The sequence below is a fragment of the Schistocerca serialis genome, chromosome 2 (assembly GCF_023864345.2).
Source record: "Schistocerca serialis cubense isolate TAMUIC-IGC-003099 chromosome 2, iqSchSeri2.2, whole genome shotgun sequence".
NCBI lineage: Eukaryota > Metazoa > Arthropoda > Insecta > Orthoptera > Acrididae > Schistocerca > Schistocerca serialis.
Genome location: NC_064639.1, coordinates 985,982,070 through 985,997,977, shown reverse-complemented (window position 1 = coordinate 985,997,977; position 15,908 = coordinate 985,982,070). Strand labels below are relative to the sequence as shown.

The following is a 15,908-nucleotide window of genomic DNA, read 5'->3' as shown; positions in this document are numbered from 1 at the left end:
AGGATATGAGCTGTTGTCTGCAAGGTCCCAAAACTACAATGTTGGGGTGGCTCATTATGTAAAACAAAACTGTGTGTTAGCCTTGGATGACCAATGCAAAGATGACATAGGATGGTAGATTCCTTCCGGAGGAAAAGAAGGAAGAGCATCACGCAGCAGCAGTCTACTTGACAGTGCAGAGTTCATTACAGGAGGCAGTAGCAAACCAGATGCCACTGCATCTCTGAGTGAGCAGAGGTGTTATCTGCACTCGCAACTCTGCCTCTGGCATTGGCAAAGAGAATTGGGGGGATGTGAGTAACCACCATATGGTCGGCCAGTTCATTCTCTGAGATACCCATATGACTTGGGGCCCTGAAAAAGACAATCGAGCAGCCAGTATGACTAAGTTCCGTGAGAAGGTCATGATAGCTAGGTGACAGCAGTAACATCAGTCAATGTCCTGAACTCTGTTCATTGAGTCACCACACATTAAAACACATTCAAGGGAGGCCTGTTTTATAAAGTCTAGAGCTCTGTTGACAGCTATCAGGTACACTGTAAAAACCACTAAATGTTTCTGGCAACAAATGATGTTCCAAGCTGACAGTGGATCTTATCTGCAAATGAGGAACAGGGGATGAATAAGAGTGGTATACACTGAAGTACCCTGTATTCACCACATATGCTGTATATTGACTTTCAGAGAATAAATCTACATGTACATGTAACTGTGATTACCTCAGTCATTCTTAATTTGTTTAGTGTGATGTTGCTCAGTCACATCACACTGACAGATTTACAGTGGAGTGCCTTCCTGAAGGCACAGATCATTACTGAAGATTTTGTGTTCTTGTAATACCCTTGTGGAGGCTTCTTCAGCCTTTTGGTCTTTATGTTTACCTTGTGGGATAGTCACATGACTAGCAAGCATTGTGATACACATCCATTATGTAACCGTGATCTGTTGGCCGGAGGCTTCATCTGGTGCACCTTAAGTATAAATGTTTCATGGTCTGCATGATAGCTACCAACATGACTGAAAACATCACTTTTCTCATTTGTTGGTATGCACATACACGTAACTCTATATTTCGTCTTACACATCTCTATAGATCACATTGAAGTTGGGGTATTTGTCACTTACGTAGAGGTATGAACACAAGACAGTCTGTGTTCCCTTCATCTCTGTGGAATAAACCAAAATGAATCTCAGAACAAACTCTTCATCAAGAAAGCATCAGAGAGAGGGAGAGAGAGAGAGAGAGAGAGAGAGAGAGAGAGAGAGAGGTGGGGGGATGGGTGGGTAAGGGGGGGGGGGGGGGCTGTGTGCCCATCTAGTGAACAAAGTTGAAGGACATCATTTAGAACTTACAGTCCCTCCCCTCCAACTTCTTCAGCTGTGGGACAGTTTAGGAAAAGAAGGTATCCTACTTTTATTAAGAATGCCATTAGATGGAGCTTCCAAAAACCTCTGCAGTTTACTAGACACACAATGAGGACAAAATTGCAGCATTCCACACGAGAAGAGAAAATTATTTGAATTTTTAAAGTACCTTATTTCTGGAATGAGCTGTTTACTCTGTAGTGGAGTGCATGCTGATATGAAACTTCCTAACAGATCGAAACCGCTTCCCACGTTGGGATTCGAACCCAGGAACTTTGCTTTTCACAGGCAAATACTTTAGCAAGTGAGCTAGCCAAGCATGACTCACAATCTACCCTCAAAGCTTTACTTCCACCAGCTCCTCATCTCCTACCTTCCAAACCTCACAAAAGTCTGTGGTTATCATCATTTAAAAATAATGGGCATGACATCAGTGACAATCACCTAGCACAGAAAATACAGGGTAACAATAAATTAAAATTAATTAAGAGGAGCAATAAAATGTGTGATAACTGACAACACTAAAAAGAAAACTGCAAAACTGCCGTAAGGTGTTAAAGACTGGGAGCGGTGAAATCAGTTTGACAGAAAAACTAATTATTTCTTCCAAAATTTTTTGGATCAAAACTGGGGCTTTTCCATCAGCATGTAGCCACTCAAAATAGAGGATAAATCCAAACCCAGACCATTTGTTGATCTCTCATACCACAGGATCAGAGTGACCATTTATTCTCTTCATGTTCTTCCGGAGGACAATTTACCTATGTACAGGATCTGCATCTCATTTCATTATTTGACAATCTTCTTTACATGTTTAGTGATTTGCTTCATATTCAGTAACCTTTCTCTGTACTTAGTCATCCTCATTCTTTAATTAGGCATCCTCTACGTTCAGAGGCACGTTCTTTGACATACTTTCTTGGTTGTTTGGTGACATTTTTGTGTTTGGCAAGCTTCTCAATCAGTTCGGGGACCTCCCTTTGTTACTAAGAAAGCTGAGATATTTTTACTTCCCCTCTTGTTTTGCCACTGCCTCCATAAATTCGTTTTTTTTTTTTTTCAGTTTCATCTAATTACCATTAACATACATGAGTATAATGCGCATTTTCATAAAAGAGAAAGGTTGGCTCTCGGTATTAAAGAATATAAGACCATATCTAATATTGTGCTTAGTTATAATTGATTTTCTAATTTATTTTCACTATTCAAAGTTAATGTTTTTCATTATAGGGTTAAATCAGTAACTGTTTTGTAAGTTAAACTCTATTGTTGACTTATAAACAAATATAAATTCTGTACTAACTATAAACATTTGGGGGAACAACTAATAGTGTTTTTAAAGGATCTATTTGGCTCTATTTGAAAATATGTAAGCAAAGCCAGCCCTTAATTCCAAAGTAATTAACAGTTTTGTCAAAAGTGTTGTTTGCTTAACAATATCTGTTAATTTCACCATTTAAACAAATAATTCGGCCTAACTCTTGCAGTAGAAGAAAGTGTTAAAAAGACACAGTTTTTCAATGTATTCAGTTAATTACATAAGTTAAGTTTTAATTGCAATATGTAGTTTCAGTGCCCTCCTCTCATGAACCCTGGACCTTGCCGTTGGTGGGGAGGCTTGTGTGCCTCAACGATACAGATAACCGTACTGTAGGTGCAACCACAACGGAGGGGTATCTGTTGAGAGGCCAGACAAATGTGTGGTTCCTGAAGAGGGGCAGCAGTCTTTTCAGTAGTTGCACGGGCAACAGTCTGGATGATTGACTGATCTGGCCTTGTAACACTAACCAAAACGGCCTTGCTGTCGTGGTACTGCGAACGGCTGAAAACAAGGGGAAACTACAGCCATAATTTTTCCCGATGGCATGCAGCTTTACTGTATGGTTAAATGATGATGGCGTCCTCTTGGGTAAATTATTCCAGAAGTAAAATAGTCCCCCATTCGGATCTCCGGGTCGGGACTACTTAAGAGGACGTCATTATCAGGAGAAAGAAAACTGGCATTCTACGGATCGGGGCATGGACTGTCAGATCCCTTAATAGGGCAGGTAGGTTAGAAATTTAAAAAGGGAAATGGATAGGTTAAAGTTAGATATAGTGGGAATTAGTGAAGTTCGGTGGCAGGAGGAACAAGACTTCTGGTCAGGTGAATACAGGGTTATAAATACACAATCAAATAGGGGTAATGCAGGAGTAGGTTTAATAATGAATAAAAAAAATAGGAGTGCGGGTAAGCTACTACAAACAGCATAGTGAACATATTATAGTGGCCAAGATAGACACGAAGCCCATGCCTACTACAGTGTTACAAGTTTATATGCCAACTAGCTCTGCAGATGACGAAGAAATTGAAGAAATGTATGATGAGATAAAAGAAATGATTCAGGTAGTAAAGGGAGACAAAAATTTAATAGTCATGGGTGACTGGAATTTGACAGTAGGAGAAGGGAGAGAAGGAAACATAGTAGGTGAATATGGATTGGGGCTAAGAAATGAAAGAGGAAGCCGCCTGGTAGAATTTTGCACAGAGCATAACTTAATCATAGCTAACACTTCGTTCAAGAATCATGAAAGAAGGTTGTATACATGGAAGAATCCGGGAGATACTAAAAGGTATCAGATAGATTATATAATGGTAAGACAGAGATTTAGGAACCATGTTTTAAATTGTAGGACATTTTCAGGGGCAGATGTGGACTCTGACCACAATCTGTTGGTTATGAACTGTAGATTAAAACTGAAGAAATTGCAAAAACGTGGGAATTTAAGGAGATGGGACCTGGATAAACTGAGTAAACCAGAGGTTGTAAAGAGTTTCAGGGACAGCATAAGGGAACAATTGACAGGAATGGGGGAAAGAAATACAGTAGAAGCAGAATGGGTAGCTCTGAGGGATGAAGTAGTGAAGGCAGCAGAGGATCAAGTAGGTAAAAAGATGAGGGCTAGTAGAAATCCTTCGGTAACAGAAGAAATATTGAATTTAATTGATGAAAGGAGAAAATATAAAAATGCAGTAAATGAAGCAGGGAAAAAGGAATACAAACGTCTCAAAAATGAGATCGACAGGAAATGCAAAAAAATAAGTCACAGATGCAAAATACTAATGCGAATTATTTACAGACGAATGGAAAAACTGGTAGAAGCCAACCTCGGGGAAGATCAGTTTGGATTCCGTAGAAATGTTGGAACACGTGACGCAATTCTGACCTTACGACTTATCTTAGAAGAAAGATTAAGGAAAGGCAAACCTACGTTTCTAGCATTTGTAGACTTAGAGAAAGATTTTGACAATGTTGACTGGAATACTCTCTTTCAAATTCTGAAGGTGGCAGGGTAAAATACAGGGAGCGAAAGGCTATTTACAATTTGTACAGAAGCCAGATGGCAGTTATAAAGAGTCGAGGGGCATGAAAGGGAAGCAATGGTTGGGAACGGAGTGAGACAGGGTTGTAGCCTCTCCCCGATGTTATTCAATCTGTATATTGAGCAAGCAGTAAAGGAAACAAAAGAAAAATTTGGAGACGAAATAACAACTTTGAGGTTCGCCGATGACACTGTAATTCTGTCAGAGACAGCAAAGGACTTGGAAGAGCAGTTGAACGGAATGGACAGTGTCTTGAAAGGAGGGTATAAGATGAACATCAACAAAAGCAAAACGAGGATAATGGAATGTAGTCGAATTAAGTCGAGTGATGCTGAGGGGATTAGATTAGGAAATGAGACACTTACAGTAGTAAAGGAGTTTTGCTATTTGGGGAGCAAAATAACTGATGATAGTCAAAGTAGAGAGGATATAAAATATAGACTGGCAACGGCAAGGAAAGTGTTTCTGAAGAAGAGACATTTGTTAACATCGAGTATAGATTTAAGTGTCAGGAAGTCGTTTCTGAAAGTATTTGTATGGAGTGTAGCCATGTATGGAAGTGAAACATGGACAATAAATAGTTTGGACAAGAAGAGAATAGAAGCTTTCGAAATGTGGTGCTTCAGAAGAATGTTGAAGATTAGGTGGGTAGATCACGTAACTAATGAGGAGGTATTGAATAGGATTGGGGAGAAGAGACGTTTGTGGCACAACTTGACTAGAAGAAGGGATCGGTTGGTAGGACATGTCCTGAGGCATCAAGGGATCACAAATTTAGCATTGGAGGGCAGCGTGGAGGGTAAAAATCGTAGAGGGAGACCAAGAGATGAATACACTAAGCAGATTCACAAGGATGTAGGTTGCAGTAGGTACTGGGAGATGAAGGAGCTTGCACAGGATAGATTAGCATGGAGAGCTGCATCAAACCAGTCTCAGGACTGAAGACAACAATAACAGATTCAGTGCCTATTATTGTGAGGATGTATTGGGGCCTGATTTTTGGTCTGAGACAGTCAGTTCATGGCCGAGTTTCAGACGTGGAACCCATATTGGTTAGATCAACTAAAATGCATCAACTTAACTGTTAAGTATGCCGTGTGTTAAAGCAATGACAGTGTCTGTTCAATTCAATTTATTTGAAAGACTGTGAAATGTGAGTTAGGTTTTTACTGCTCGTAGATGTTCAACAGTAAACTATTGTAGCAGTATGTGGATGTTTTCCTGCAACCTATTAATGAGGCTTATCAAATGTTAAACAGCAGTTAACTGGCCATATTAAATGTGTATATTGGGGGTGGGGAGGGGGGGGGGGGGTTGTGATCAGTGAAAGTAAAGAACTGTGAAATGCAAATGTGCACCTGTTGGCTACATCTTTTAAATTAGTCAATGTTGAACTTCCACCCCCATTTTTCAGCCACTATAGCAACGCAGTATGTCGACACCGAGGACAATCAACTAGGAAATAAAGCAGGCGTACGTCACATATGGTGCCCCGGGTGAAGACTATTGTAATTGGGCACAATAAACTAGGACTCATGAACTTTGTACAGTGAACTCGAGTGGTTTACAGTACAGTTTTAATAAAGACGCAACAGCTAATCAGCACATGGGTTCCGTGGTCACCCTTTTGAAAAAGGGTGAAAGTGCTTGTGAAAAATACTAAATATTGAGCAAGTGAAATTTTCTGTCTAAAAAGTGAACTGCAATGTGCAGTGTAATTTAACTTTTTGCAACCCATGTAGGATTTATTCTTTTAAGCAAGACAGGACTTCTATAAAGTGATATGTATTTTAAAATGTAGTCTCTGTTTACCTAAAAAGGACATAAATTATGATGAAGATGCCTAATTGTAGATATTTTGTGCAACTGTACAATACACTGTATGTAAATATTTTGTATGGGGATTTTAATATGGCCAGTTCATAAGAGTATAAATTTCAAAAAAATATATGTACTGTAGTTTTGATAAGATTTCTTATGTAATATTCTTTTGTGCGTGGAATTTGAACCCACTTTCTGGGGTCACTTGTAGTCACTGAACTGACCAGTTACCTATTTGCAATATATATCTGGTCAATCAAATGAGGGGCTGATGTGACGAACCAAGGTGGGATATTTTCACTTCCCCTCTTGTTTTGCCATCTGCCTCCTTAAATTCGTTTTTTTCAATTTTAACTATTTATCATTAACATATGTGAGTATAAATCTGCATTTTCGTAAAAGAGAAAGGTTGGCCCTCAGTTTTAAAGAATATAACACCAGATCTAATTCTGTGCTTAGTTTTATGTAAGTAATGGATTTTCTAATTTATTTTCACTATTCATAGTTAATATCTCATTATAGTGTGCAATCAGTAATTGTTTCGTAACTTAAATTTTATTGTTGACTTATAAACTAATTATGAACATTTGGAGGAACAACTAATAGCATTCTTAAAGGATCTATTTGGCTCTATTCAAAAACACGTTAGCAAAGCCAGCTCTTAATTAATTCCAAAGTAATTAACAGTTTTGTCAAAAGTATTGTTTGCATAATATCTGTTAATTTCATAATTTAAACAAATAATTTGGCCTGACTCTCACCACCACCATTTTTCAGCCAGTATAGGAACGCAGTATGTCAACACCGAGGACAATCAATGTGGAAATAAAGCAGGTGAACATTACACTTTCTCTGTTTGCCAACCTCACCTCACTGTTCGGGACCTCCCATCTTTGGTTCACGATCATTTTTCCTATTTGGCTATTGCATTTCTGTATCTGGCACAAAAAAAGTTCTCCCATTTCATTGCTATCTTATTTGTTTTATATCAATCTATACAGTATATTTAACAACCACTTCATGTCTGTTAAAAATAACACATCCTTTCTGCATAAAGCAGATGGGTCCCTCTAAAGCAGGTAGGTCCCGCTCATCCTGGAGCCTGCATGACCTGTACTTCCTTTTGAACCTTCCCATCATGAAAATTCAAGAATCAGTGACATCCTTCTAAGGTTCAGTGGTAAAGAAAACAGTGAAAATTCTCTTGAAATGTAATTTAATTTGCCATTATGACAATTTTTATCAATAATTAATCAAGAACACAAGTTTTTCTTCAGTTTGTTCCAAAGACAGCACTAGTTAGCTGCTGAGTCAGTCATCACAGTAACAGATATTCTTGGAGTAGCAATGTAAATGATCATTAAGTTTCTGGTGTGCTCCTGTTTTCATATCAAGAATGATGCAGATCTGAAAATCTTTGTCCTATTAATACACGGCCAGACAAAAATTGCAACACCAAAATATTATTAATGTAGAATAATGACATGGGAACATATTTAAGTGACTAATGCAAGATCACAGGTTAATGCAATCATGAGATAAGCCATTGCATATGTGAAATGCTGGTACAATAATAACCAGTGTAACTGCCAGAAGGTTGAATGCAAGCATGCAAATGTGCATGCATTGTTTTTAGACTGAGATGCAAAAAGACTGCCCAGCCCAAATAATTTAGACTCTAAGAACAGAGCATTGCACATACCCAAGTTCAGAAGTGTCAGTATTCACAACTCTAGCTGTCTGTGGACTTCAGCTTGGTGTTTACATCATCAAATAGAAGCAATATAATAGTTAGGATACATTGTATGTCAAGATTCATCACAATTTGTTCACATCTGTTTCAATGGAGTGGATAGTGTGACAGTTATGAACATAAAGGACAAGTGTTCGAATCTAACTGGGGTCAATTGTCTATTCTTTTAAAAAACAGATAAGTGGTCATAGTAAAAATATTGAAAATGAATGTATTTATCTCTAATTACTTTGACTGCCATCTTGTGTGTGTACAGTTTTCAGCTAAAAGTAATGTGCCAGCTTACTGGCATATTTTTCTAAGTCCTAAAATGCGGTTTACACAAGCAAGTGGATTTGCCTTCCAGTATTTGTTGTTTGCAATTTAATACTAGTTCTTCAACTATGGTACGGTTATTTCATGATTAAGTGTGTCAGCTTCCTGTACTGGTAGCTGTACTGGTACCTGTAGACCATGTCAGATTGAATCACACCACAGCCCTTTTTATTGCATCCCAAATGTTTCATGCTTTATTTGTTTTGTTATTAAATTATATTTTCCACTTGACGTCTAAAAATAATCATCCTTGGAAGGTAATATTTATCTGACCTCCCATAACTATAAAAGTAATCTTCCTTGGAGGAAGATATTCGTTTGACATCCCATAAAATGTAGAAATAATATAGTAGCAAGTAGATTTGTGTTTCGAAATTAATATTGTTGGCCTAATAATTATGTATGCCTTTCACAGAAAACTGAAACAAACTAAAATGAAGAGTAGGCTACGTATAGCTTCAGTATTTTGCCCACATGCCATCAGCAAGAATGGCTTGGAGTCCTTCGAGGCATAGAATTGACAGTCAACACCATAACAATATCCTGCCTCAAATGACTAACAACATTTTCCGATATAATTTTCAAAGAGAGCAATTATTCGCTCATGAACACACATCAGCAATTTTGAAGCAGACCTATAACATAAACCAAACAGCTGATATGTTGCTCTTAGCTGAAAACTATAGAGACACCAGTTGGCAGTCAAAGAATTTAAAAATAAATACATCCATTTTCAACATTTTTACTATGACTATTTGTCTGTTTGTTTAAAGATTAGACAACTATAAAATGTAATCTTTTGAAAGAATGTGGAACCTAGAAAACTGCAAAACTCCTTTACATTTGTAAACCATCAGCCTATCTACTCAGCCATTGAAACAGATGTCAAACACTCATTGTTGTCGTAATTCTACCAATGTTGAGTTCTTATATTTCTACCGTTTCTACACGCTCAAATAATGATTTTCAAAAGAAAATATGTGATGAGTTAACCTAACCTAACCTAACCTGCAATGAACCTTGACACATACTGTATTTAGACTATTATATTGCTTCTATCTGATGATGTAACACTAAGCAAAAGCTCCACAGAGCCCAAGATCCATGAAAAGTGGCTCTTCTGAACTTGGGCATGCACAGTGCTCTGTTCTTAGAGTCTACATTATTCGGGCCGAGCAATCTTTTTGCCTCTCATTGTACAGGTGCCAGATGTCACTTTGTGGGGCATAGTTCCATGCCTGTTGCACTTGGTCCATCAATACAGGGACAGTTAATGCTGGTTGTGGACACTGGAGTTATCGCCTTATGACGTCCTCGCATGTGGTCAACTGCAGACAGAGCTGGAGATCAAGCAGGCCAAGGCAACATGTCAACACTCTATAGAGTACACTGGTTTACAACAGTGGATGTGGACGAGTGTTACCCTATTAGAAAACACCCCCTTGAATGCTGTTCATGAATTGCAGGCGTAACAGGTCGAATCACCAGACTGACTTATACACTCCTGGAAATTGAAATAAGAACACCGTGAATTCATTGTCCCAGGAAGGGGAAACTTTATTGACACATTCCTGGGGTCAGATACATCACATGATCACACTGACAGAACCACAGGCACATAGACACAGGCAACAGAGCATGCACAATGTCGGCACTAGTACAATGTATATCCACCTTTCGCAGCAATGCAGGCTGCTATTCTCCCATGGAGACGATCGTAGAGATGCTGGATGTAGTCCTGTGGAACGGCTTGCCATGCCATTTCCACCTGGCGCCTCAGTTGGACCAGCGTTCGTGCTGGACGTGCAGACCACGTGAGACGACGCTTCATCCAGTCCCAAACATGCTCAATGGGGGACAGATCCGGAGATCTTGCTGGCCAGGGTAGTTGACTTACACCTTCTAGAGCACGTTGGGTGGCACGGGATACATGCGGACGTGCATTGTCCTGTTGGAACATCAAGTTCCCTTGCCGGTCTAGGAATGGTAGAACGATGGGTTCGATGACGGTTTGGATGTACCGTGCACTATTCAGTGTCCCCTCGACGATCACCAGTGGTGTACGGCCAGTGTAGGAGATCACTCCCCACACCATGATGCCGGGTGTTGGCCCTGTGTGCCTCGGTCGTATGCAGTCCTGATTGTGGCGCTCACCTGCACGGCGCCAAACACGCATACGACCATCATTGGCACCAAAGCAGAAGCGACTCTCATCGCTGAAGACGACACGTCTCCATTCGTCCCTCCATTCACGCCTGTCGCGACACCACTGGAGGCGGGCTGCACGATGTTGGGGCGTGAGCGGAAGACGGCCTAACGGTGTGCGGGACCGTAGCCCAGCTTCATGGAGACGGTTGCGAATGGTCCTCGCCGATACCCCAGGAGCAACAGTGTCCCTAATTTGCTGGGAAGTGGCGGTGCGGTCCCCTACGGCACTGTGTAGGATCCTACGGTCTTGGCGTGCATCCGTGCGTCGCTGCGGTCCGGTCCCAGGTCGACGGGCACGTGCACCTTCCGCCGACAAAATCGATGTACTGTGGAGACCTCACGCCCCACGTGTTGAGCAATTCGGCGGTACGTCCACCCGGCCTCCCGCATGCCCACTATACGCCCTCGCTCGAAGTCCGTCAACTGCACATACGGTTCACGTCCACGCTGTCGCGGCATGCTACCAGTGTTAAAGACTGCGATGGAGCTCCGTATGCCACGGCAAACTGGCTGACACTGACGGCGGCGGTGCACAAATGCTGCGCAGCTAGCGCCATTCGACGGCCAACACCGCGGTTCCTGGTGTGTCCGCTGTGCCGTGCGTGTGATCATTGCTTGTACAGCCCTCTCGCAGTGTCCGGAGCAAGTACGGTGGGTCTGACACACCGGTGTCAATGTGTTCTTTTTTCCATTTCCAGGAGTGTAGATTTGCCATCAAGGTGCATGGGATAACCATGAGAGCACTCCTCATCATACACAATTGTATCCCAGACCATAACTCCACATGTAGGTCCAGTGTGTCTAGCACACCGACAGGCTGGTTGCAGGTCCTCAACTGGCCTCCCCCTAACTGCCATCGCTGGCACCAAGGCGGAAACAACTTTCATTCTGAGGTCATCAGTCCCCTAGAACTTAGAACTACTTAAACCTAACTAACCTAAGGACATCACACACACCCATGCCAAGGCAGGATTCGGACCTGCACCATAGCGGTCGCACGGTTCCAGACTGAAGCGCCTAGAACCGCTCGGCCACTGCAGCTGGCATTGAAGTTGCAAATGGCAGTCGTTTGGCATCATTGCAATGCACCCTACAGAGTCTGGCTTGGAGCTCTCCTTGAAGTAACTGATTTGCAACAGATTGTTGTGTCACTGTGGTGGCAACTGCTGCTCAAATTGCTGCTGCAGATGCAGTACAATGCACCAGAGCTGTGAGTCAAAGACGATGGTCTTCCCTCTCGGTAATGCCACATGGCCATCCAGAGCCCAGTCATCTTGTGACCATACATTCTCATGACCATCACTGCCACCAATCATGAACAGTGGCTACATTCCTGCAAAGTCTTTCTGCAGTATCACCGAAGGAACATCCAGCTTTTTGTAGCCTATTCACACGACTTCATTCAAACTCAGTGAGGTGCTGATAATGGCGTCTTTGTCACCTTAAAGGCATTCTTTACTGATTTCAATTCACTGTGCCCAGTCTCAAAGGTAACTAATGTTCATGACCATTACAGTGTACTACCACCACTCTTATGCGACCTGTGTGAAATTTAACCAGACATCATCTTTCAGATGTAGAAACACACCTACCAACTTTCGCTTGTGCCACAGAACTCTTTCTTCGTGTTGCAATTTTTTTTCCGTCAGTGTATTATATGCCATTCATACATTTTTCACCTGTGACGTTCTTCATCTGTAGGTATGAAGGACACTATGAAAAATATTGACAGTGTAAGATACACTACAAAGGTGGTTCCATTATCCCTCAGTTAGAATATAATTACACTGTGAAAGAGTATCAGCCTGCTTCTCAGACTTAATCAGAGCATTTGCAAAAGTAAATGAAGTGCTAATCAGAGGCTGTGCACATAAATAGGACTTTAACACTGAATAAGACCTACGCAAACATCATAACTAAAAAAATTAATAAAGAAATACAAAATGTAACAACAAGAGCTGAAACAATTCAATACTGTGGAGAAGATAGTTAATTTTACCTTTAGCCTCTCTACTCTCCCTTTGAAAAAAAGAAATAATGCAGATTCTCCGTAGTCATCCTGTGACTCCATGATTAAACACTGAGCAGCTTCTACACCAGCTTGTACATTTGAGCCATCAAGTGCGAAAAACGGACGGACTATTGTGTGATACCAGAGAAGAGCAAGTCTGTAACACAGCAGGTAAAGTTAGTGTATGTAGTCACATATGTTTATGGAGCATCTGTAGTCATGCATGTTTATGGAGCATCATACTACATAGGAAACAGACATTTTAATAAAAAGGAAAAATTTATGTATGATTCAGAAAATGATAACACTGATTCTTAGAGTAGCATATATCAGCACATTCATGAGCGTATTTGTTCACAGCACTCTCTCAGTGAATAACTCTAGATTGTTGACCTGTCTCCAGTATTATTAATTAATATCTCTCCCATAAAGTATGGAGACTGGAATAACCCATCACATTACAAGTAGTTTTGTGGTTAGAAGTGCAAAGAAGAATAGGCAGATAAAAAATAATACAGCATGGATACGAACTAACAGATATGACAGTGGCTCCACCAGCTATGCTGTTCAGTCCAGGCAGACATCTACTTCACATCTGTCACAAAATTCCCTTGCAATTCTGGGTTAGAGAAGTTGTTAGAAGTTACAAATAAAGACACAGATGAATGCAGATCATTACATATTTAATAACCCAACTTCGCAATAAAGTAATATCAAGTACAAATTTTACAGTGCTTAGACTTACGATGCAAGTGGAGCCCTCATGTCATGGCCTTGTCTAGCAAACATAAGTGCAGAGATGCCCACTTGACGATCACCTTCAAATCCCAAAAAATGTATCAGCTTCAACAATGAAGGAGGGAGCAATGAAATACATAACTGAAATATTCCATAGCCAAAGCTTACTGCAGACATCAAACGAGATACTACATCTGGAGGAACAATATTTCTGGAACAAAAACATTTATGTTAAAATATGTTACAATCCTGTTACACAGCTTGTCATGGCATAAACAATACACGGATTTTATTCCATTTCTGCATTTAATTATGTCTTCTCATACTACCTCAAATTTAGTAATACAACAAATTGCTTACAGTAAAATCAGTCTCATTTACAATACTAATTAAAAAATACATTTTTTTTCTATATATGTAACAACTTACGTAGGTTTACAATTAGCATGTGATGCAACTGAAGAAAGAGCAAGAAATGAATTTCTAAAGCCATTGCGACCATTTGGTGAACAGGATGAGCTGCTGTATGATGGCACTGACCATTCTGACCCTGGACTTTGCAAGTTTGGATTGCTGCATCCACGTGTAATAACTTTCCACGAAGGAAACTGCGAACCTATAATAATATTGAACACTAAGCTAAGCAAAATGTTTGTGTGTGTTTCCATACTAAAGCAGGTAAACGAATAAAAGTTTTGATGCTAATAACTATTTCATCTTTATATCTAAAAAAACATGCAATCTGTTCTTTGCTTTAACCTTAAACTTGTTACGCCTACAGTAGTTGTGGATTGGTAACACTGATATCTACCAAGCACAAAACAATTCTACACATTAACAGAACGAAAAGTTTGTAAAAAATTTCTTACCTGGTACATCATCATTACCAAATGTTCTTCGATACAGTTGCAAAATTTGACTGTATGTATGCTGATATACCTTCCAGGCTTTGCGCAATACCCAACCTCCTTTCACATAACCTGTAATATCTTGCTGTAAGAATGTCAGTAAAGCCACACACACTTGAGAGTCTGCGAGAATAATTTGTTCTTCCAGCTTGTCAGCTGTATTTTCCTGCAATGCAAAAATTTAACATCATTATTATTATTATTATTATTATTATTATTATTAATAATTGATTTCAATACAAAAAATAACTATTCATCATTGCAAACGAACTGCTTGAGATTCAAAACTCATGCCACCATTTCAACAATTATTTTAAATGTAACTGAAGATTAAAATTATAAGGCGAGAGCAGTAGTACACCATAATTTTATGGTTGATTTTCCCTTCCATACTCCTGGAAATAAAACAATGTCTACCACAGGCCTACTTTCAATTTACTTTTAGGACACATCATCAAGTGCAGTTAAAACTAATCAATTTGAGATATTTTTAATATTTCCCATCAGAAAGCAATACAGAAAATATGGTGATAATTGTAATCGATCTTGCACCAAGACAGCTATTAGCAGATACCTCTAGGGTTTCACCAGAAGCACCTTATGCAAAAATGCTGGTCATAATAAAAAAAAAGGGGGGCCCAGCATCAAGCTATTTCTCTCTCCTCCCCAAGGAAGGAACTGTCAGTTCCAAAAGCTAGGTTGTGTGTCACTTTTACTTTTATATGTCAGTGGGTGACAGTATTCGTTAGGCCCTTCACCTCATTGTTATTCCGAATTGCACAGCTTCACTGTCTGTTAACACAGCATAACAGACAAGGCGACAGAGTCCTACCAAATATTTACTATAGGTGTGGTATCAAAAAACTATCTGAAAATTGTGAAACTGTTTTAGATCACGTGGGGCACTGGTTTCTACCTTATCTATGCTATGTTCAATAAACTAATGAGAAAACTCTATTTAGTATGCACCTTACTAATACAAATAAATTACAACTTTTCATAATGTTACAAAACAGTTTTTTTTAATAAACCAAAGTATTCCAAATTGTTATAATTTAGCAGGATAATATGCACTTTTGGCTTCAAAATGGTTTGTGTACAGATGAAATCCGCAGTCTTTATGAAACAGCATTACAGGAAGGACTACCATGAAAGTATGCAAATGCAGTGTTAGGGTACACACATAAGAAAGTCATAACAAATCATTCAGTGCCACATTAAGTCAATACAAATAACAGAAACATAGAAAGCAGGTGCTAACAAGTGCGTAATTCACAAACTTTTTCGCCTTTAGATCAACAGAGTACAGAAAAAAGGTAGCAACAAAACTTAAGGAAGAGAAATTGTCTTAGAATTTCTTAACTATTTGTTGATCTGCCCACTAGTGGCCCTTTCTCAGAATAGGTGAAAGTCTTGTCTCCAGC

At 39.8% G+C, this 15,908-nt stretch overlaps 1 protein-coding gene across 1 annotated transcript in view; it reads right to left on the bottom strand.

The window, feature by feature from the left end:
• The window catches only part of LOC126458409 (tetratricopeptide repeat protein 39C-like), an 86,882-nt gene that overhangs the window by 43,640 nt on the left and 27,334 nt on the right, over positions 1–15,908 (bottom strand). The window contains exons 3-6 of the mRNA XM_050095426.1: positions 14,446–14,650; positions 14,006–14,192; positions 13,584–13,787; positions 12,827–12,995 (exon numbers count right to left, since the gene is read on the bottom strand). Coding sequence (XP_049951383.1) covers positions 12,827–12,995; positions 13,584–13,787; positions 14,006–14,192; positions 14,446–14,650 — 765 coding nt within the window. The remainder of the gene's footprint in view (positions 1–12,826; positions 12,996–13,583; positions 13,788–14,005; positions 14,193–14,445; positions 14,651–15,908) is intronic.